Source organism: Podarcis vaucheri, assembly GCF_965113315.1.
Source record: "Podarcis vaucheri genome assembly, chromosome: 10".
Taxonomy (NCBI): domain Eukaryota; kingdom Metazoa; phylum Chordata; class Lepidosauria; order Squamata; family Lacertidae; genus Podarcis; species Podarcis vaucheri.
In genome coordinates, this window is record NC_138748.1 from 46,701,618 (window position 1) to 46,725,764 (window position 24,147).

Here is a 24,147-nt window from a genome sequence, read left to right on the forward strand (position 1 = left end):
GAGCATGGTGCTGGTAATGCCAAGGTTGCAGGCTCAATCCCAATATGGGACAGATGCATATTTCTGCATTGCAGTGGGTTGGACTAGATGATCTTGAGGGTCCCTTCCAGCTCTAAAATTCTTTGATTCTATACATGTATTCATGAAAATTACATTATATTATAGGAAACTGCTTTGTAAAAATGTGCATGTTAGGCAAAATTACGCATTAAAATGTGTGTCTTAGGATAAATTCACACTAAAGTGCTGATTAATTTTCATGAAGGCTTTTTTGGGGGGTGGGGAGGAAAGCAATATGGAAATGTGGAGAACTGAACTGGGAAAGTGAGAAACAGAGAGAGAGAGAAACCAAAACTGACACGTTCACCCATTGCTACTTCCAGTTACAATTTGTGAAGCTGGGTGGTGGGGTGAGCAGGTGTGGCACAGCTGTCAGGTATTTTTGACTCACCAGCTGATGGGTTCAAATTATAGATACTAGCCTTTCCAACTATTATTTCCAACATCCCTAATGATAGTGTAACTGATCATGATCACAATAATGCTTTTATTTGTCTTCAGAAATTTGACATGACTATTACACACGCTATTCTTGTGGAAGTGTATTGCCATACTGGGCAGAACTGGACGTGGATGCAGAATCAAAGGATGTGTCCTTTTCAGAACCGTGAGTTTAAAGTGCCTACTTTTTGGACCATATACCAAGGTTCCTTCCAGATGTTGCTGGACTACAGCTCCCCTTGTCCCATGCTAGCTCAGACGGATGGGAGTTTGAGTCCATCAACATCTAGAGGGTACCATGTTGACTACTCTGATATCATGCCTTTACCTATTCACTGCACCTGAGCTCCCATTTGACAGCTTCTACACAGCCAGTTTGTTGTTCAGCTGTGGATAATAGGACATGAGTTCATCTCAGGGCAAATAATCTTGCCTGGATGGAAGCCATTGTGATGCTTCACAATCCATTGTAATGCACAGGCACCCACTGGGCAGCTATAACCCCAAACTGTCCTTGAAACCCAATCCCAAATATATATTCACACACACAACCAAGGCTGTGCCCTGCCTTGGTTCACATGATCAAATCTGGGGATTGAGCTCAATGCATCTACCCTCAGCCCCTTTGCTCCAGCTTTGATCCTCCTTTGCACAGACCAGAAGCCATGGTTACATGAAAACTGGGAACTATGGTTAATGGCTTCCAAACAATCCAGATCTAGAAACCAGCTTTGTACAGCCAGCTTTTGGGGATATGGCTGCAGGAGGGCTAGACCCTGTTTCTAAAGAAATATTGGACCAGCTGGCAGCATTAAATAAGAAAGCCGACGAACAAGCAGCTAAATTTGAGGAACAAGCGGCTAAATTTGACCAGGTAACAGCTACAATCAACAAACTGACAGATCAAGTCGCTCAAAATACACAGGCAGTTGGCAATATTGAAAAGATCACAACAGAAAACCGAAAACTAGCACAGGAAGCAAATACTAAAGCAGACCAAAATAAAGAGAAGATAGAAGAACTAAGAGGAGAAGTAAGGCCACTGAGCAGACAGGTCACTGAACAGCAAGCATTTCTGTCCATGGCGGAATTGAAAAACAGGGAATGCAATCTCAGGATTAGAAATATCCCAGAAACAGAAAAAGAAGACTTGATCAGCTTTCTGACATCAGAAATATCCAAGTTCTGGGGTTTGGCTGAAGAGAAAGACTTTAAAATAGTTACCGCCTTCAGATTGGGAAGAGTGGTGAAGAAGGACAAACCAAGAGATTGCTTGACCATTTTGAGATTCAAGCAAGAAAAAGAGAACATACTCGGCCTACATTTCAAAAACCCACTGGTGATTCAGGGAAAGAAGGCAGAAATCTTCAGAGACATCCCTAAACAGTTATTGGACTTAAGAGCTACTTATAAAGACTTGGCAAGTTTACTGAGAAACAACAAAATCCCTTACAGGTGGGAATTCCCTCAAGGACTATCTTTTACCTTGAAAGAGAAGAAGGTAAGAATCAGAACAGCAGAGGAGCAAGAAAAGTTCCTAAACGACTACAGGGAGGACCTTCGGAAGGGAGTAGCAGGAGCCTGGCCACCTCCTTCGTTTGGTTTCAACCCGGTTCCACCTCCAGACAAAGACGACAAAGGAGACACCCCTACAGGCCAATAAATTAGCCCGAGATGTCTCTGCAGCTCCTTAGTTGGAACATCCATGGTGCAAATTCTCCCGAGAAAAGGAAAAAGATTTTTCATATATTGAGAAAAGAACAATTAGATGTTATCTGTCTTCAAGAAACACACGTGACTGGGCTCCACAGGAGAGTGTTAATTAACAAGAGACTAGGCCAAGAATTCATCTCATCAGACAAGGTGAAAAAAAGAGGAGTAGTGATATACGCAAAGGAGAACCTAGCACCAAAGTTGGTCTTTAAAGATGAACAAGGAAGAATTTTGGTGGTTGAAATACAAGCACAAGGAGAAAAAATTTTGATAGTAGGAATCTATGCACCAAACGATGGAAAATCGGAATTTTACAAGAAGCTGCATGAGATAATGTTGGACTATATTGACTATACTAACATCATCTTGATGGGTGATATGAATGGAGTTGTCTCTACATACACGGATAAGTCACAAAATCAGAATTTGACCAAAGATGGCAGACTTCCTAAGACTTTCTTCAAACTTACAGACAGTATGGATTTGATTGATATCTGGAGGACAAAGAACCCTCTGGGCAAAGAAGGAACATTCTTTTCTGAGGCCCACCTATCGTGGACAAGAATCGACCAAATTTGGACATCTAGAGGACTGGCACCTAAGACAAAAAAAGTCGAAATCTGCCCTAAAACCTGCTCCGACCATAATGCCTTGAAAATAGACCTGAGACTCACACCAGCTGGATCTTTCAGATGGAGAATGAATGATTACTTGCTTAGAGACCAGGAGATTGTGAGGAAGGCCCAAAAAACAGTGAAAGATTACTTCGAGATAAATTTGAATACTTCGGTGGAAAAGAAAACAATCTGGGACGCGAGTAAAGCTGTTATGAGAGGGTTTCTGATACAACAGAACACTATTAAGAAAAAACTCTGGAATGGCAAAAAGGATAAGATTTTGGAGAAGATAAGAGACGGAGAGAAAAAGTTGAGACTAAACCCAAAATCAAAAGAAGTTTTAAGAGAAATAAAATTCCATCAAGCACAATATGCCAAACTGATAAATCAAGAAATCGAATGGAAAATTAAACAGATGAAACAAAGATCATTTGAATCTGCAAATAAATGTGGGAAGCTGCTGGCATGGCAGCTGAAAAAGAGACAGAAATTGAACTTTGTTACCAATCTGGAGGTAGAAGGAGAATGTATTCAGAAACCAGAAGACATCAGAAAGTGTTTCCAGAGATATTTTAAAAAACTGTTTACTCAAGGACCCCAAGTAGAGACTGAGATAAACAAGTTTCTAAAAAGTTATGGCCTGCAAAAACTAACACAAGATAAACGGACACTCCTGAATTATAATATAACACAACAGGAAATTGAAAGTGCCATTCAGAATTTGCAGTTAGGCAAATCTCCAGGCCCAGATGGACTTACCTCCAAATATTATAAGATACTGAAGGAATATTTGGCCCAGCCATTATTGGAGGTATGTAACCAAATTATGGAAGGGAAGGGGGCACCCGAATCGTGGAAAGAGGCATTCATCACTTTGATACCAAAACTGGAATCTGAAAAGACTCAACTTAGGAATTACCGTCCCATCTCACTCCTAAATGTGGATTACAAAATTTTTGCTGATATTCTAGCAAACAGACTGAAAAAAGTTTTAATTGAAACAATCCATAAAGACCAAGCAGGCTTCCTTCCCGGCAGGCATTTGTCTGATAACACCAGGAATATTGTCGATGTTTTGGAGTTACTACAGACGAATTTGAACACGAAAGCAGTTTTGATTTTTATAGATGCCGAGAAAGCCTTTGACAATGTATCTTGGAAATTTATGAAAAAAAATTTGGAAGGGATGGGAGTGGGAAGGGCGTTCCAGAATGGTATTGAAGCAATATATTCAGAGCAAAAAGCTAAACTGATAGTAAACAATGTGGTGACAGAGGAGTTTAAAATTGAAAAAGGGACACGACAGGGATGCCCCCTATCACCCCTGTTATTTATTTCTGTCCTGGAGGTGTTGCTGAACTTGATTAGGAAAGACCAGCAGGTGGAAGGAATACAGGTCGGAGAAAGACAATATAAATTAAAGGCCTTTGCAGATGACTTGGTTTTGACATTACAGGAGCCAGAAGCTAGTGCAAAAAGAGCTTTAGAATTAATTTCTGAATTTGGTCGGGTGGCGGGATTCAAGCTGAACAAACAAAAAACTAAGGTTTTGGCAAAAAACTTGACACCTTCAGAAATAGATGGGTTCCAGAAGGAAACAGAACTAAATGTGGTAACAAAGGTGAAATACCTGGGGGTTAACTTGACTGGGAGAAATTTGAATTTGTTTAAAGATAATTACGAAAAATGTTGGTCAGAAATTAAAAAGGATCTAGATATTTGGTCAAGATTGAAACTTTCCTTGTTGGGAAGAATTGCAGCAGTTAAGATGAATGTATTGCCAAGAATGTTGTTTCTGTTTCAAACCCTTCAGATCGTGGACAGAGTGGAATGCTTTGGAAGGTGGCAGAAGGACATTGCGAAGTTTGTCTGGCAGGGCAAAAAGCCCCGAATAAAATTTAAGATACTAACAGACGCAAAGGAAAGAGGGGGGTTTGCCCTGCCGGACTTAAGATTATATTATGAAGCTGCATCCTTCTGCTGGATGAAAGATTGGTTTTTGTTAGAAAACACTGATGTCCTAGATCTGGAAGGGTTTAACAATGCTTTTGGGTGGCATGCATACTTGTGGTACGACAAGGTAAAGTCTCACAGATTGTTTAAAAACCATATTGTCAGGAAAGCTCTATTCACTGTCTGGACCAAATATAAGGACTTATTCGAAAACAAGACTCCGAGGTGGCTATCACCAATGGAGGCAAAGGCCCCAAAAAGACTCAACATGGAGGTCGGCTGGGCAAAATACTGTGAAATAATAGAAAAATGTGGAGATAACTGGAGACTAATGAGTTTAGAAAAATTAAAAAATAAGGTGCGAGACTGGCTACATTATGCCCAAATCCAAGAGGTTTTTAAAAAAGACAAAAAAAATTGGTTTCCAGGTGGAAAAATCAAAATTAGAGACAGAATTACTTGAACCTAAGACGAAAGTGCTTTCAAGAATGTATAACCTGTTGCTGAAATGGAATACTCAAGACGAGACAGTTAAATCAGCTATGATAAAATGGGCACAAGACATTGGGTACAACATAATGTCTGAAGACTGGGAAAGGTTATGGACCACCGGTATGAAATTTACGGCATGTAGTGCCTTAAAAGAAAACATTATGAAAATGGTATACAGGTGGCACATGACCCCAGTCAAACTTGCAAAGATATATCATCTGTCTGACAATAAATGTTGGAAATGTAAGGAGGCTGAAGGAACTTTTTTTCACCTCTGGTGGACATGCCCGAGGGTGAAGGCTTTTTGGGAAATGATTTACAATGAGTTGAAAAAGGTGTTTAAGTACACCTTTCAGAAGAAACCAGAGGCCTTCCTCCTGGGCATTGTGGGCCAGAGAGTGTCAAAAAAAGATAGAACTTTCTTTTTATATGCAACTACAGCAGCAAGAATTCTTATAGCCAAATATTGGAAGGCACAGGAGTTACCCACGCTGGAAGAATGGCATTCGCAGCTGATGGACTACATGGAATTAGCCAAAATGACCGGCAGAATCCGAGATTTGGGAGAAGAGACAGTGGAAGAGGACTGGAAAAAATTTAAGGACTATTTACAAAAACATTATAAGTTATATGAATGTTGAGAATTTGCTAAGTTTTTGGGAAAAACACGCTTCAGCATCGAGATTGGTAAAGGAGAGAAACTAAGTTACGAAGTTAAAAAGTATAAATTATAGACTATATAATTAAATGAAAATACAAAAACACATAAAATAAGGTATTAAATTGCTGTTTATTTTTATTGAAAAGAAAGCAGGGGATGGAAGATCTGGGGAAGTCCAGTTGATTATGATAATTAATTTGGAAAAGTAAATTTTCTTGTACAATCTGTTTATTTCTGTAAAACCGCTTTTGATGTGCTGTTGGAGATGTATTTGACCCTGGAAAAAAAGCAATAAAAAAATTATTAAAAAAAAAAATAGAAACCAGCTTTGTACCAGGGTATAAAAGTTGGTTTCCAAATTCTGGCTTGTTTAGAAGCCAATAGCAGTACTTCTCCAATTAGCACATAACAAGAAGTCATTGTTTTACTGCAGGTTCTGGGTTTGTTTCATTACTTGGGTGGTGAAGGAGTAAAGTGGCAGCAACTGGACTATGTGTGGGTGCAAGTTAGTTGTGCAGATCCCTGTAGAAGGGCTGTAACCCATTGGTATAGCATAGACCTTGGATGCATAGACCAAGGTCACATCTCCAAATAGAACTGGAGAGACACTTGCCTGAAAGCCAAACCACTGCCAATCAGTGTGGAAAATACTGAGCTAAGTGGACCAATGGTCTGTCTCAGAATAAGGCTGCTCTCTGTGTTCCTGTATTATTAAATCAGGATTTGATTGTGTGAATGCAGTTGCTGTTTGTGTACCTTCATAAGGAGAAAGACACGTGGCAAGCAACAGCCCCATGCACCTAAACCCTACTGATCGATGAATCATTAGCATCATAGAATTTTAGAGTTGGAAAGGACCCAGAAGACCATCTCATCCAACCTCCTGCAATGCAGGAATCACAACTAAAGAACCCATGGCAGATGGCCACCCCTCCTCTGTTTAAAAGCCTCCAATGAACAAGAGTCACCACCTTCCAAGTAGCACCAAAATAAGGTTGCAAAGAAGAGATGCTTTATTTGTAACTAACTTGACATTAGCAGTCATCAAGGTCAGGAAAGGACAATGTGTGTGTACCAAGTCCATATAACTTAGAATGGGCCAAAGATAAGAGTAGGGCTGAGCCCAACCACATCTTCCCTCTTGTCATTTCATGTAGTATCTTATCCTGCCATCAGATCTCCTGTTCTTGTGCGTCAAACTGACAGTAAATGAGACAGACCAGATACTATGGCCAGGGTGGAGGAACTTCTGGTTATCAGCCACAACAAACCCAATAAACTTACTCCTGTTATGGCTGTGACTCCTTTAAGATGGACTCCACTGGCCCCTAGACACACAACATGGTGTTTTTCTTTATCTCATTGTAATTCTATCTGCTGTCCACCACCCTGCTGTGTTTTTTAAAAAATAAAAATGTGGTCTATAAATTATTTTCATAAATAAACATTAAGTGAAAAGGGAGAGCAATGTAAATGGTAAACGTCTCTCTCTACCACCCCCTTCCCCTATAGCTGTTACAGCTGTGACTCCTGCAAAGGGACCCACCCCCAACAGAAACAGAGGGAGTGTGGCATTGGTTCCTGACTGTACAGCAACAAACACTTGGTTATTTCAGTTCCCCTACCTGCAAAGAGGGGACGCGGGTGGCGCTGTGGGTAAAACCTCAACGCCTAGGACTTGCCGATCGTCAGGGGTTCGAATCCCCTCGGCGGGGTGCGCTCCCATTGCTCGGTCCCAGCGCCTGCCAACCTAGCAGTTTGAAAGCACCCCCAGGTGCAAGTAGATAAATAGGGACCGCTTACTAGTGGGAAGGTAAACGGCATTTCCGTGTGCTGCGCTGGCTCGCCAGATGCAGCTTGTCACGGTGGCCACGTGACCCGGAAGTGTCTGTGGACAGCGCTGGCCCCCAGCCTCTTAAGTGAGATGGGCGCACAACCCTAGAGTCAGACACGACTGGCCTGTACGGGCAGGGGTACCTTTACCTTTACCTGCAAAGATGTTCCATTTATTGTTCCTCCAGTAGTGAGTGACAGGTGTAAGTTAGATGGGAGGACAATGTGGTTTGTCTCACTGCAGGCATTGTAGCTGTGATCAGGGGCGGGGGAAGGGGGTGCAGTAGGGGCAGTTCTCTCTGGGTGTCACCACTGAGGGGCATGGCAAAATGCCGGGTGGCACTCACCGTGGGACCTGTAGCGTGCCTTAGCCACACATCTCTCCTGGGAGAGACGTGGTGGCTTGGGCGAGCGCAGGCTCCCCGCTGCCCAAATGGTCCGCCCGCCACCCCCCCTCAGCTGTAGGGTGGCTGAGTGGGAGGAGGCCCCTTGGGGGCCCTGCGGAGTGCCCTGCCCAGGTTCGCTCCTCCCCACAGGCAGCTGGCCCCACCTGGGCTTGCTCCACCACTGGCTGTGATTTTCTATCTGTGAGACAGTCATGCAGAGAAGAGTGGAGCAAGGCCCGTTTTCACTGAGAGATTGAGGCTTACAGCTACAACAGACTGTGCTACAAGGATTGGGAAACTGTGGACTCCAACCTCCATCATCCCAAGCCAAGATAGCCAATGACTGAGTATTATGAATATTGTAACTTAACAACATATGGAGTGTCGTAGGTTCATTCAGTTCAGCTTGCATTTTAATGCAAGCCTACCCAAAACAAGGGAAGTAATAGTACCATTCTATCCTGCCTTAGACCACACCTGGAGTACTGTGTCTAGTTTTGGGCGCCACCATTTATGAGGGATATTGACATGCTTGAACATCTACAGAGGAGGGCAACCAAGATTATAAAGGGTCTAGAAACCAAGACTTGTGAGGGAGGTTGAGGGAGCTGAGTATGTTTAGCCTGGGAAAGAGGAGACTGAGAGGGGAGCCATTTTAAAATATCTACAGGGTGTCACATGGAGCATGTTTTCTCATTTCTTCAGGAGCTAGGACTTGAATCAGTGGCTTCAAGTTACAAGAAAGGTGATTCCGAATAAACATAGGAAGAACTTTCTGATGGTATGAGCTGTTGGACAGTAGAATGGACTCCCATGGGAGGAGATGGACTCTCCTTCCTTGGAGGTCTTTAAGCAAAGGTTGAAGGGTCATCTGTCATGTATGATCTAGTTGAGAGTCCTGCATTGTAGGAGATTGGACTAGTTGACCCAGAGGTCCCTTCCAACTCTACAATTCTGTTTCTATGATTCTGTGTAGCAAACCTTAGAAATTTGTACTTCTCCACATTTTGAGATGCAGTTCTCAACCCCCTAGAAATGCATTAAACTGTGTATATTAGTAGGAAAGGTGCATAAAAACACATTAAAAAGAGTATATTTTATAGTCTTAGCAAACTGCTTTAAGGTTTCATTTACAGTTAAGTGATATACAATTTTTTCTTAAATTGCATGCGTGTTTGAAAATAACACAAAATGCATTGTATTAGGGGGAACTGCAAAAATGTATGTATTAGGGGAAATTGTATGTGGCAATGCGTACTGTATCGTAGGAGAAATGCACACTTAATTGCTAGCAGATTTTCGTGAGGAGGATTTTTTTCTAATGCAAATTGATGTGGAACTGTTTTGAGCTGAGTTGAAGATTAGAAAAAGGAGAAACTGAGAAGAACTGAAATTGAAAGATTCATCCATCGCTACCTTTGGCTAAGGCACACAGTAGAGGCTTAAAATGCTGCATTTCATGTTGTGATTTGCATGCTGTTCTATACACTAGAGAGTCTTCACCTGGTGCACATTACCTGTTGGATTTCCCCGCCCCTGCACCCCCCCTGAACTGTCAGTCATGAAGGTGTCATCTGCACGTGTGCAATGCCTGTCTCAAATGCACACACGTCAGCTTAACTGCCAAGCGGGTGTGGCCCAAGTTTACCTTTCAGATTGAAGCTGGTTTCAGAGAAAAGGCACCAAACAACATAATTTCTCGAGAAGCGACAGGATAGCTCTGTGTTGCGGGTAACTTCATGTGTAGACAGATTCAAAAGTCAGCAGTGGAAGAGCACTGGAACCACAGCAAATGTGAATGTGTACCCAGCTCAGCAGTTTTGTTGTTAATGTTACCTGCTGGTCCTCTCTTGTTGTCTTTAGTTCGACTGCGGTCTCCTTGCAACGTCCAAATGGAAAATGACGAGACGCTTTCCTACAATTTAACTTGGAAGCTCTGTGCTCTCTCACATTATTTGGAAAATGAGGTGGAGTACCAAATACGATATAAAAAAATAGATCCTAGCAAGGTGAGTGTGAAGAGACATCTATATGGATGGTAAAGATTTGATCTGGTTTATTCTTTTGTAGAAGACAGGAGTGCCTGGGAAGACAGGAGTGCCTGGCGTGCTCTGGTCCATGGGGTCACGAAGAGTTGGACACGACTAAACGACTAAACAACAACAACAATTCTTTTGTAGTCCACTTTCCTTTCCTTTCCTTGGACCCAGACAGCCATTTTAATACAAGATCCAAAACAATAAAGTGATACATTTTAGAGGTGCAGCAGAAATGCTACCTTCTCTTGAGAAAGCAGGGGCACCAACTATACCTTCCGCCCCCTCAATATTGGTGGGTAGGGGACTGACACCCCCCCCCATTTTGAGGGGGCTGACATCTCCTGCCACAGCCAGGCACCCTCTGCGTTCCTCAGCCCCTACCTGGGAGCTCAGGAGCTGGGTGGGGGCTGGAACGAGCAAAGGCAAAGATCGCCCTCCATGTGTCCTGCCCCCACCCGGCACATGCTGGGTGAAATCATGTGACACGTCACATGGCTGGGCCCCCTCAATGTGGGGGGCAAGTCGGTGCCCCTGTGAGAAAGTGAAGTATTTATTGGTTAGCTGCCCATACCTTTTGTCTTAGAAGTTAAGTAGAAGGTCAAAGAAGTCAGGCTCTCGTGCCTCAATCAGTTGATCATCCCTAACGGAACAGATCAGGATAATCACTGAGTGTGTGTCCATATAGAGATTAAGGAATTGTTGGGCAGATCCCAGTACAATACCTCAAGGAACACCTCTCTCCATATGAACCCACCCGGACCCTGAGATCATCCTCTGAGGCCCTTCTACGAGGGCCTCCTCTTTGAGAGGTCTGGAGGGTGGCAACACAAGAACGGGAGTTTTCTGCAGTGGCTCCCCATTTGGGGAATGCTCTCCCCAGGGAGATTTGCTTCGCACCTTAATTACAGTGGTGCCCCGCAAGACGAAAAACTTGCTAGAAGAAAGGGTTTTGCGGTTTTTGAGCTGCTTCGCAAGACGAATTTCCCTATGGGCTTGCTTCGCAAGACGAAAACGTCTTGCAAGTTTGTTTCCTTTTTCTTCACACCGTTAATACAGTTGTGACTTGACTTCGAGGAGCAACTCATAGAACGCGGTGTGGTAGCCTTTTTTGAGGTTTTTGGTGATTTTTGAAGCTTTTCCAAAACTTTTCCGACACCGTGCTTCACAAGACGAAAAATTCGCTAGACGAAAAAACTCGCGGAATGAATTAATTTCGTCTTGCGAGGCACCACTGTATACACTTTGAGGTGCCAGGCAAAAATGTTCCCCTTCAACCAGGCTTTGGGCTGAGTGACATCCAATGCCCTTTTAAATGTGTCATGGAAGGAGGGGATTATTGGTTTGTTGCTGTTTTTATATTTATCATGTATTTTGCAGTTTGTATAGTGTATTTTTATGTTGTGAAGCACCCTGAGATCGACGGATGCTATACAAATTTAATGTAGTAGTAGTAGTAATGGATACAGCATTTGGGACTTCGTCATTTAGAGAAAGGTGAGCTAGAGGAGATACGGTAGAGGTATATAAAAACTCTGCTTGGTGCAAAAAAAAAGGGGATTGTGAAAAGTTTCTCTGCCCTCTAATAACATTAGAATTTGGGAACATCCAATGAAGCTTATTGTTGGAAGATTCATAATTACTCAAGAAAATACTTATTTACAGAGTGCATAATTATACTACAGAATTCAGTCCCAAGAAGTAGCAGTGATGGCCACCAACTTAGATTACTTTAAGGGAGGCTTAGATAAGTTCATGGAGGATAAAGCAATCAGTGGCTACTACCGATGAACTACATCCACTGCCAGATGAGAACAGAATGCTGGACTAGATGGGTTCTTCTTACGTTCTTCTTACGCTCTTCTAGAGGGCAGCAATGCACAAACATGTTGTGTATAATCAAGGAGTGCACACAGTCTGAAATCATTCCCCACCTTTGACTCCATCTTGCAGGCTTACATAATCGGCTCCAATATCCAGGATCAGAGGTGGATGAAATTTGAGACTCTTTCTCCTGACACAATGTATGAGGCCGCTGTTCGTGTGAAGGTAATAAAGAGCACGGCTCTTTACAATAGCACATGGAGCAAATGGAGCATGCCTGTAACATGGACGACTCATAAAGGTAAGGCTCACAGAACAAAACCTGTAGGATACTTGAAAAATGGGACAGATAAGGACCCCAAGGCCTTTATAAATTTGGGGGTGGGGTGGACTTAGTGTCAAACAGGCTCTGAGCATGTAATCAGGGGTGTATCTATGTACTGGAGCACGGGGTGGAAATCTTCAAGAAAAGCATATACTTTCCACCCTAGCTAGATCTACACAGCTACTTAAAAAATGCTATGAAAACACTCTGGGGAAAAAACTTTTTAAACTTCTCACAATGGAAAATATTGAGTTGAGATTTCAGTTCTGCAACGCCATCTGTTGCCTCTGTGATATAACACATTTATAACGTTGTAATTTGACTAATGTAGCTGTCAGTGTAAAAACATCTTGCATTATCAGAGGCCTTTGCACATACAGCCTGCCACTCTAGGAATGAGCAAATCGGGCTGTTTTTAGCTGATGTTAATTTCACATGAGATCACCCATAAGTCTGTTCAGTCTCATTCAGACATTAATTTGAGATACTGCATTTTTAAAAAAAACTGCATGAAGATTCACGCTTAAAAGTGTAATTTTATACATTTCCCCCCCACCCTTCAGAGTATGCATTTCCAAACCTTTTTGATCCTTATAGGTTGCAGGCCTGAGCATACTTACTACAGCAAGGTTGTCTACATGGGGCCCCTGAGTCTCCCCTTGCTGAAATTAAGTATTAAAAAAAACAACCCCTTCTGTGGTTGCCCATAAAATAGGATGCAGCAGCCAGGGGTGATGAGAGTTGTAGTCCAGCAACATTGGCAGGCCACAGGTCCCCCATTCCTATTCTAAAGGTACTGTTTTTAGGCCCTTCTCATTTTTTTTCCTTGTTGTACATATCTGCTTTTAATCTGGAAGCCATCATGGGACACTTTAGAGGTTATCAAGGTGTGTGTTCGCAAGGGGAGAGCAACAAAATAAAAGTGCAAATGTTATTTGCTATTAATTATTCAAGGCAGCACTAAAAAAGTGCTTCAGCCACCCATATATAAATATTCCCTTCCACTTTTTTTTGTTGAATGGAGACCAACACTTGCAGGGGTGCATTGAGTTGCACACCCTTAAATCCATGCACTCCATCTGAGGATGAAGGCTGAGCCAAAATTTCCCAGAAAACATTTTTTCTTTTCTTTTTAAAATAATTTTTACTAAATTTCCATTTTAACAACCCAATCAAATCACATTAAGTATTCCAAATTATACAAATACATATCATATAGTCCAAATATTCTGCCAAATTTCAAATTTTAAATTCAGAAAACATTTTTTTCAGAGGAAAATTCTGAGATTGCGCTCTCTCTTTTCTAACCCCTTAGAGAAAATAATGCCACTTTGCAGAACTTTTTCTGAATATTCTCCACTGTAGGTGTGTGTGTGTGTGTGTGTGTGTGTGTGTGTGTGTGTGTGTGAATGCCAACCATTCCACCTCCCTTCTTCCTTCACAATTCCCTGGAATGACAATAGTCTGGGACACTGTGGAGGTTGTAGGAAAGGGGCTAGCCTGACAACACAGTTGCAGCACCACATTCAAAAAGAATCTTAGGAAACAAGCACTGCTAAGAACCAACCCTGGGTTGGTGAATTTCTCCCACACCTGGAGAAATTCTGTATCTCTGCACACCAATAGGGTGGATAATTTTAAGAGGCAATTTGTATACACCTGTTCCTTTGGTTCAGATGGGAATCAACTGTCTTCAATGAATGGCTAATTCCTCCTCTTTGTAGGGGATGCATCGTCTCCAAGTCTGCTCCTGACAGTTCTTCTCACCCTTTTGGGGAGTCTCGTCTTCATCTTCCTCTTCTTCATCGCCATTTTCCTGAGGGGCAAATCACCGGCATCAAAACGGTAACAGGGAACAGAGATCTTGCTTCCATACTCTGCCATCCAGGGACACTAACCATGTTTCCTTAGCCAACAGCTAAACTGTGATAATGGTCACTTCTGCATGTGCTGGGAATGAGGTGGTAGAATGGGCTGTAGCTTCTGACTGCAGCTGGAAGAATCCACTTTTAATGATACTTGATGTAAGCACTTCCTAAGCAGAAAATTAGCTGAGCAAGGAAAGGACTCATCTTGAACCTTTCTCCCCTAGGCTTTAGTGTTCTTCGTACAAGGAGTTTTCTTCTGAAGGGGAATCTTCAGACATGATACCCACACACACCTGCAGTCTGAAAGAGTACAGTCTGTCTTCTCCACTGCCTCATGTTTCTACCGCTACACTCTGCTGAATGGGCAGAACCAGCCTGAAAAATGGCATCAGGGTTTTCTCTGGATTTTTGAGACCTAAGTCAGAAATCTCACATGGTTCCCAGTCATCCAAATCCTCTGTTTCTGTTGTTGTTGCTGAGGAGGAGGAGGAGGAGGAGGAGGAGGAGGAGGAGGAGGAGGAGGAGGAATGATGTGTCCTTAGATTTCATTCATAATAAGGACACAGGTGGCACTGTGGTCTAAACCACTGAGCCTCTTCTTGGGCTTGCTGATTAGAAGGTCGGTGGTTTGAATCCGCACAATGGAGTGAGCTTCCATTGCTCTGTCTGAGCTCCTGCCAACCTAGCAGTTTGAAAGCACACCAGTTCAAGTAGATAAATAGGTACCAGTGTGGCAGGAAAGTAAACTGTGTTTCCATGCACTCTGGTTTCTGTCACGGCGTTCCGTTACACAAGAAGTGGTTTAGCCATGCTGGCCACATGACCTGGAAAGCTGTCTGTGGACAAACGCCGGCTCCCTGAGCCTGAGAGCAAGACGAGTATCGCAACCCCATAGTCGCCTTCGACTGGACTCAACTGTCCAGGGGTATTTTACCTTTCTTTTACCTACTAGGCAAAGGCTTTATGTTGCTGTTAATACCCTTTTTGCCTTTTTTCAGTTGAACAAATTACATTTTATTATTATTTAATTGTTAAATTTGTATACTTCCCTATACTTGTAGATCTCAGAGCGGTTCACAACATAAAATTACAATATAAAACACCCACTAATAAAAATAAGAACAAAGACAACCTAATAATCCCCCCTTCCACAAGATGTCTAAAAGGGCATCAGATGTCCATCAACCAAAGGCCTGGTTAAATAATAATAATAATAATAAATTTTATTTATATCCCGCCCTCCCCAGCCGAAGCCGGGCTCAGGGCGGCTAACAACAATAAAACAGTACAAAAGTACAACATAAACAACATTCTAAAATCATTCATTATAAAAATTAATTAATTCAAGCCACTAGCAACCATTGGGCCAGAGCTCTGCGAAGATTGCCGAGGGAGGGAGTCAGGCTGTGCCCTGGCCAAAGGCCTGGTGGAACAGCTCTGTCTTGCAGGCCCTGCGGAAGGATGTCAAGTCCCGCAGGGCCCTGCCCAACATCCACATGACTAGTCCACCACCCTCCTCCATTCCTGGCTATGCTTAGTTGTACTGTTGTCCAAACCCATATTCCCTTTGCACCCTTCTCACCCTAAACTCTGTTTGCTTTAGCTTAAGGAAGGTGCTGAAGATCCATTTGCCAGACCCTGCTGAGTTCTTCCCGTCTCTCACTTCTGTCCATGGAGGAGATATCCAGGTAAGGTGGACTTGGAGGTTGAGGGGGTAAGGAGATGGAGGACAAGACTGCTGCCTATAATTTGGGATGGATAGTTTTTGCTTATCTTAAGCTTCTCATTTATCCAACATTTAAGTGCAGCTTGCAACATTTCACTTTGCATGTTTTTTTGTGTGGCGCAGCAAAGACTCTCAGTCCCTCCTATTGTAGTATTTGTATTCAATCTGATTTTTGTTTGTCTGAAGGTTGCTATTGGTAGATTTAGACAAGTCACAATCCACACAAATATTGCATATCTGTGGTAGGGATTAATCCATCAATTTCATATTTTTTTCTCCGTTTCATATTTTTCCAGTCTTATGTTGAGTTTGCCACACTCCCACATTGGCGCTATTGAAAAAAATAGTCATCGCAAAAAATAATAATACTGTGCATTTCTCCTGATATACTGAAGTTTATGTACAATTTCCCTTAACATAATGCATTTTTGTACACATTATTTGCATGGAGAACTGCATCTCAAAATTCAGAGAAGTGTGAATGTTGAAGGAGGGAGCTGCTTTTCAGCCCACATGTTGTTTCAAGGAAGTGCAAATTTGGTAGAGTCATGTGAAAATGCAAACTGAAACACATTTCTTCCCCTCCAGTTTTAGCCCTTATTGTAAGTGGCATGACCAAAATCGTTGCTACCGTATTTATTTGCTGACATATTTTTAAACCACCCTGCATCAGTTAGAAATCAGGGTATTGTACAAAAAGAGACAGCTCTCCTGTCAAAATGGGTCCTGCCAACTGGATCCAGTTCCCCAGCCCTAGATTAAAGATCAGGGGAAGCTATTCTGTATGAGTTCAATTTATTGAACTACGTGAATGGAACACTCACCAACTTCTGCTTGTTTCTTTGATGGTGGCATCGCAGCTGTTTGAACGTTACCCTTTGTTTTCTTTTTGTGCTTCCCCACTAAAACCAACAGAAGTGGCTCTCCTCACCAGCGCCCATGTCTTCCTTCTACCTGGCTGCAGCAGTTCCGGATATTTCTGTGCTTGAGGTGATGCAGAAAGGCAATCAAGAGCCTTGCCTCCTCCTTCCCAAGGAACATCCTACTAATACGGATGCACCAGAGACTAGTGGACATTCTTCATCCAGCTGCTTTACCAACCGGGGCTATTTTTTCTTCCACACTGATGATTCCCTCGAGATTGAGCCCTGCAAGGTGTATTTCACCTACGACCCTCTTACTCAAGAGATCAGTGGCAGTGAGGACAGCGACCCTGACTCCTACAAAGTGCTCCATGAAACTTGGGACAACCGGTCGCCGCCACCTGCCTACAGCATCATGGCAGACCAGGAGAGTGAGTCTTTTCTGCAAGAAGCAAAGGTCCCAAACCAGAAGATTGGAGGTTGTCCAAGGACTCTTCCATCAGCAGAGAGCTTCCCTGTGACATCAGAAGTGAAACAGGATGAGAACAAAGAAGGGAGTGAGGCCATTGCTCACCCCCACAAGTCTCTGGAAAAGGACTTTTCATGTGTCTGGGAGCCGTCTGGCAGCATTACTGATGGAACAGAAGCAACTGGAAGGGTAGACCCTTCTACAGGCTCTGTGGAAGACAATAGGGCTGCATTTGCCCAGCCTATAATTCAGAACTCAGGCCAAGCCAATGATCTCTGCAGAGCTGCATCTTCCAGCCAGGTGCTGAGCTCTTCGGAGGCCTACCTCACCCTGAGGGATCTTCAGGGCCATTATGGCCATCACTCGGTCTGAATTCTGAACTGTCCCTGAAAGCAAGAAAGCATCAACACCATCAGTTAAACGTCATCAAAGAAAATGAAAGGGGACATAAGGCTTTTAACAGGCAATGGGACTTACATTTTATCTCTCCTCTCCCCCTCTCATTATGCAATAGTGACCCCCACCCTGTAGTGTTGGGAAGCCAGGAGAGCAACAGAGCCCCACCCTTACAATAAAGATATTCTTATTCTTATTCTTATTCTCTTACCGCATCACTGGATGCTACTGCAGTATAAGGAGGTTTTGAGGTGCTGTAAGGGGTGGGTTTGGGGGGGGCTAGCTGTAAGGGGGAGGGGGTTGTGAGTTATAAGGGGGCGGTGAGCAAAGAGGGCAGGGGTATACTCCCTAGTAACTAATGAAAATGGTAATAGGAATCAGATTTATGACATGGGGTGGGAAGTATATGGCTGCATTTTATCTTGAAAGTGGTTACCCAGAAACTTATAAATAGAGCCCATTGTCATCTGTTAATCCATTTTCTTGAATAAATTCTTGAATTTTGGGAGCATGTGATATACCACTGAGGCATGTCTTTCCCACAGAAACCTCTGCCTTCTCCACGTGGTACACCCTACTATGGATAACATGGACAATGGCATTCTTGTGCCCATTAGGAAGCAAAGATCCTACCTCGGTACAGTGGTGCCTTGGTTCTTGAACTCAATCCGTTCTGGAAGTCCGTTCGATTTCCAAAACATTCGCAAACCAAGGCGTGGCTTCTGATTGGCTGATGGGCCCCAGAAACAATGCCGACAACCAAAACGGACATTCAGCTTCCAAAAAATGTTCACAAACCGGAACACTTACTTCTGGGCTTGCAGCATTCAGGAGCCGATTTGTTTGGAAACCAAGCAGTTTGGGAACCAAGGTACAAGGTAGTCTAGAGGTCTAAAAGAATCCTATAAGTCTATGAAGCTCCAGTGGAGCAGCACGTGCCCAGTAAATTGTTGCTCAGGGATGTAACTGGAAATTTTCTGGTGCTTTTTATTATATGGGTTTATACCTTATTGCTACTACGAAAGAATCTGATGCACTGAAGATGTGAGGTGCATTACCTTCTGCTGGTCTATAAAATCTTCTGTAATTCCATATGTTAAAAACAGATGAACATAGTTTACTGAAGTCATTGCAGCATTTTAGCTAAGAGTATTGAGTTGTACTTGAGTAGACCCACTGAAATGAATGAGCCTAAGTTCATTGTGTGTATTAAGTGGGTCTTCTCTGAGTAGGACTAGCATGGGATCCAACCCATTATTTGTATCTTGGCTAGTTGTTTTAAATTGCTTTCAATGTTTGATTAATTGGGGTTACCTTTCTTTTTTCAATTTAAGCTTCGTTACAGCAAAGGGAAAGGGCTTACTTCTAGTAATAACTTGTTTAGCTTTTGAATACGACAACTTTGAAATAATCCCACTTTCACCCCAATTGTTGATTTTAAATTTTCCCTTCCTGGATATGCATATGCCATTGATGTTCATTATAACAAGATCCCAAAATTTAATGAGCCATTTCCTTAGATGTAGGGCATCTTTTGCAGCAGTCAGCATATCGCGGTTGTGCTACCAGGACCGTGTGAAAGAGTAATGTTCCTTTGTCTCTAGGCACTGCTTCATTTTTTTTTAAAAAAAAAAAATCCCTTTAGGGTTTAGAGGCAAATGAAGGTCCAGAATCTTCTTGATCATCTACAGAATGTGGATCTGGTAGCTTCTTGCTCAGAATCTAGTTTGGGGTGTGTGTGTGTGTGTGTGTGTGTGTGTGTGTGTGTGTGTGTGTACTTTTAGTAGTATAGCTTTATGCTTGGAGGCTGCTACAAGACAGCACTATGGGCTACAGATGTGAGGCAGAAATTCCATAGATTAAAAGTTTTGTTAAGCCTACGCAGATGCTTGTTGAATACTGCAATGCATACGCAGACTGTCCAGAAGCATTCGGTTGCAAGCTGGCAGGATGAAGCAGGAACAAGACGCTGCTACTAGTAGCTTGGTTACTTAGAGGTTTATTATTTACAGCAGACTCACAAGTTACTATATACAAGATACAGACACGGATCTTAACTCTGTCTCTGAACAAACGCCAACAAACTCTCAAACAACCACTGACCAACCAACCAACCAACACAGGAAAGCCATAAGTCACCATGCCTATATGGGTGACCTTATGCAATAGCAGAGTTGTATCCAAGGTTCTATATCACTAGGCAGAATAACTCCCCCTGCTCAGTCTTCCAGGCCTTCGGCCTACTCCTTAATTGCTTCTGTGGGAAGCTGCACGTAGGCAAAGTCCCAACACCCTCTCACAGCTTCCCACAGGGTCGCTTAACTGGCCCACTCTGTCGGTTCCCATGCGCCGCACTAAACCGGCGCAGAGCAGAGCAGGGACCGCCTTCTGCGATTCTGGCCAGCTTTCCATTGGCTGCAGGAAGCTCCTACAGCCAATGGGAAGCTGGCCTCCTCCATGCTGGAAGGAGCGTCAGAAATAGCATTTGCGCATGTGTGCGTACGCGCACACACACTCCAGCACACCGTGGCGTCTGCGGGACCGTGAACCGGCCCAAGCCACAAAAGTTTTGCCAGCCCCGGTGTATGTGATAAAGTGTAACCATACCAGGGTGAAGGCGTCTTCTTCCATTTGTCCCCGTGTCAGTTTCAGTTTGTTGTATTTTTAATCTTTGTTGGAAGCCACCCAGAGTGGCTGGGGAAACGCAGCCAGATGAGTGGGGTACAAATAATAAATTATTGTTGTTGTTGTTGGTTGGTTGAAACACCAGAGAGTTACCTGGCTGAGGCTGCATTTCTAAATGTACTTACTAAGGAGTAAGCTCCATTGGATACAGCAGGATTTACTTTTGAGTAAATATGCACAGAACTGCACTGTGGAGCAGACCTGGCCCTAATCATGGGCAGGCTAATCCTATGCCTGCTTGCTCTGAGGTAAGTCCCATTTGACTTCAAATGGCACTTTCCCCCCACAGAGGAAGCTGCCATATCAGATCAGACCCTTAGTCCATCTAGCTCACTATGACTGGCAGCGGCTCTCCAGTATTTGCTACAGAGGGTCTTTCCTTTGCTCTGTTTTGCATGCAAGGCTCCACCACTGAGTTTCAGTCTCTTCCTCTTGACCTTTGGGTCCAGACACGAAGCTGAATGAGTCAAACGACTACAGTTGAAGTGATTCAAAGGTTGATGATTCAAATTGAGAACATGACACTGTAATTGATACAAAGGCATTTAGTCACTTTTATTTTTACTGCCGATGAAGTGTAGTTTCTTGTAGTTTCTTAACAGCCTGTAAATCTTACTTCTGTTTTTCGCTCTCTTCATTATAGTGCTTTTGATGTACTGTGTTGATTATTTTGATGGTTACGCTCTTAGTTACTTTGAGTGCCTTTTGCAGAAGAAAAGCAGACTGGAGAATATTCTAAATGCACTTACAACGGGACCATGCGTGCATGTTCTTCCATGTTTGAACACAGGAAACATTTTCACAGCAAAAGCCAATCTAATTTCCCATTTCAACTGGAATATTCCAGTGATGTCGCTCTGCCTTGCAGGACAAAATATCCCTCTTTCATTTGATTATGATAAGATTATTACAGAGCAGTACAGCTCATAGCCTGTGCCAGTGAAAAATCATCTTAATTGATATAGCCCATTCCATTGTTTCCCTTGCTTGAGGAAATAATCGCATAATTAACAGAGATGATGGGTGAATCATCTCACATAAATAGATACAGATCTGCACCTGTGCCTGAAACCAAAACCAAATTATTTACTTCAAAGCATTAAGTATTCAATTAACATTTGACATGCTTTCTCCCTGCTTTGAGGAACACATACTACCATCACCATGACGCAGCACAGAGATACTACTTTTACCATGATGCAGTGGAAGGGTAGATGGCAAAAGACTGATTGCGTGGCTGCTGTGATGGCCATTTTCAGTGGTCGCAATGTATTCTTTTTTCTTCTTCATCGTCTCTTTCTTCACTTGTGACAAGAATCAAGAAATATCAGAAAATGAATTCCTTCCACTTAAAATTTTCCAGAAATATCTAAGGATGGAATGAGCATTTAAGGAACCTCTCCAGTATTCTATATTTTTTTTTTCATTTAAAAACAGAAAGAAATGTGCTTATATAAGTGTACTGAAGTTAGGATTTTAGATCGTAAGCTCCTTGGGGCAAAAACTTGTCCTCTGTAAGGCAATATGCATGCCAATGGCACCTTCTCACTACCTCTCATATCTTTTAATTCTATTGATCATATAGGAAAGCCAAAACATCTACATAGTTATAGTAGATGCCTGTTACGTAAAATTTTGTCAGGCGAGGGGGAATTTATTGGGTGTGAATCTTATGATGGGGAAAATATTGCACCAAAGAGTTTGTCCTGGTTATAGAACAGGAAACCACAAAATACCTACACATTTCTGTGCTGCCACCTCTGCAGCCGTGCATTGGTGGGTGGTTCGCCTGTTAATATTGTGCTTGCCACAGTGTGAGGCTAACCTCAGTTGTTTCCTATGCTCTTTGTTCTAAAAACAGGAAGTGTGTGTCAACACATTTAATTTTTGATGGTACTGATCTAATAACAAGCACACACTGTGTACAGACAGGTTTGTTTGTTTGTTTGCTTGCTTGCTTGCTTCCCATTATCAATAATTGGTTGGCTAGAATGCCAAACCATAGTTCAGCACAGGGCCGGATTTAGGTTTGATGAGGCCCTAAGCTACTGAAGGTAATGGGGGCCTTTATATGTCCAGCTGTCCTTTGTCAACAACAAATTGTCACTATTTTTTTGTGTTGAATATATGCTATATGGTTATGTATGTACCTAATAGGTATCTAAAGCCATTTGCGCATAACAAAATATGTATTTTATCAAAGTAATTATTAAACTGAAATACAATTAAGAAAAAGTATATTAATAGTGAAATGGGGGGGCGAGAGAGTGGGGCCCTAAGTAGTAGTAGTAGTAATAGTAGTAGTAGTAGTAGTAGTAGTAGTAATTTATTATTTATACTCCGCCCATCTGGCTGGGTTTCTCCAACGACTCCAACAAAATATTAAAATACAATAGTCTATTAAACATTAAAAGCTTCCCTAAACAGGGCTGCCTTCAAATGTCTTCTAAAAGTCTGGTAGTTGTTTTTCTCTTTGACATCTGGTGGGAGGGCATTCCACAGGGTGGGTGCCACTGCCGAGAAGGCCCTCTGCCAGGTTCCCTGTAACTTGGCTTCTCACAATGAAGGAACCGCCAGAAGGCCCTCAGCACTGGACCTCAGTGTCCAGGCAGAATGATAGGGGTGGAGACGCACCTTCAGGTATACTGGACCGAGGCCGTATACCTATAGCTTGTTTAGCTTATATGTAAATCCGGCAGTGGGCGTTCATTTGCACACTAGAGGTGATAAAAAGAACCATTGATCATATCTTAGTGGAGTTCTTTAATAACCCTGTAGGGGGCTTACCTCTCTCTCAGCTGTAAAGTTGACTGTGATATTGGGCCATTCAGTCTCTCAGAGATGTTGCATGGATAAAATGAGGGAGCGGGGATCAATGTGTGCTACCCTAAGCTCCTCAGAGGAACAATGGGATGCAAATGTAACAAATAATAAAATTCCTGTATTCAAACATGATTGCATTTATTGTGCTAATTTCAGAACGGTTGGTTAGAGGGCAGCTCTCACATGCCACACTGTATCTTACGATGCTTGCGATATATCTGCATTTCCATAATGGCTGGGAATCCATTTTGACTCTCTTGGCTCTCCTCAAAAAACCTCAAAGGGGAGCTACTACCCCGCTTCACAAAACAATTCCTTTCAGGATGCTTTGCTTGGGAGCCATAGAAGTGAAACGGACTTGGCACTAGGGTTAAGTGAAGAGATTCACTTAGCTTCTCATTTTTCTCGTCTCTCCATATTTTCACATCAGTTTGCAATTTTCTAAAAAACACACCCTCATAAAAATTCATCATCTCTCCTAATGTACACATTTTTGAAAAGCAATTTCCCCTAACATAAAGCATTTCTGTGGTTTTTTCACTAATATGTTCCATTTTCATGCACGCTCTCCCCTGGGATGGGTGTTTTTGTATGCATTACTTGGCTGAAGAACTGCTTTGCAAAATTCAGATACGTGTGAATTTCAACGGAAGCCTGGGTTCCGATTTGCATATTGTTTCAGAAAATGTGAGTTTGGTAAGTTTGTATTTAATTGCAGACTGAATCAAATTTGTCCCCTATCCATACTTAGAACTGAATTAAAAGTAGCTGTGTCAACAGTCACAGTTTGGGAGATTTGTCATCACTTTGCTTCAGGGGAGGGGAACTTCCGGCCCTGGGACCAAAGTAGGTGGTGAGCCAAGGGACCTTTGAAGATTATGCCTAATGGCTGAATAATGCATTAAATTCAGTAAACACAGCACATTCCCTAAGGTCGGTTAGGGATTATGCACAAAGTGCATATGTACAAAGTTCA

The 24,147-nt window shown here is 42.6% G+C and overlaps 1 protein-coding gene and 1 long non-coding RNA gene across 3 annotated transcripts in view; both read left to right on the plus strand.

Moving 5' to 3' along the window:
• Positions 1–17,831, plus strand: part of IL2RB (interleukin 2 receptor subunit beta) — a 31,305-nt gene extending 13,474 nt beyond the window's left edge. For both annotated transcript variants that reach the window (XM_082240898.1, XM_082240899.1), the window contains exons 5-10: positions 562–667; positions 10,020–10,165; positions 12,146–12,317; positions 14,066–14,186; positions 15,813–15,897; positions 16,851–17,831. In XM_082240898.1, coding sequence (XP_082097024.1) covers positions 562–667; positions 10,020–10,165; positions 12,146–12,317; positions 14,066–14,186; positions 15,813–15,897; positions 16,851–17,639 — 1,419 coding nt within the window. In that variant the 3' untranslated portion in view covers positions 17,640–17,831. The remainder of the gene's footprint in view (positions 1–561; positions 668–10,019; positions 10,166–12,145; positions 12,318–14,065; positions 14,187–15,812; positions 15,898–16,850) is intronic.
• Positions 17,832–17,911: 80 nt separating this feature from the next.
• On the plus strand, positions 17,912–23,300 carry LOC309542248. Its single transcript, XR_014224155.1, has 2 exons — positions 17,912–19,415; positions 19,448–23,300. It is a non-coding gene; the product is annotated as an uncharacterized lncRNA (long non-coding RNA).
• Positions 23,301–24,147: the final 847 nt, after the last annotated feature.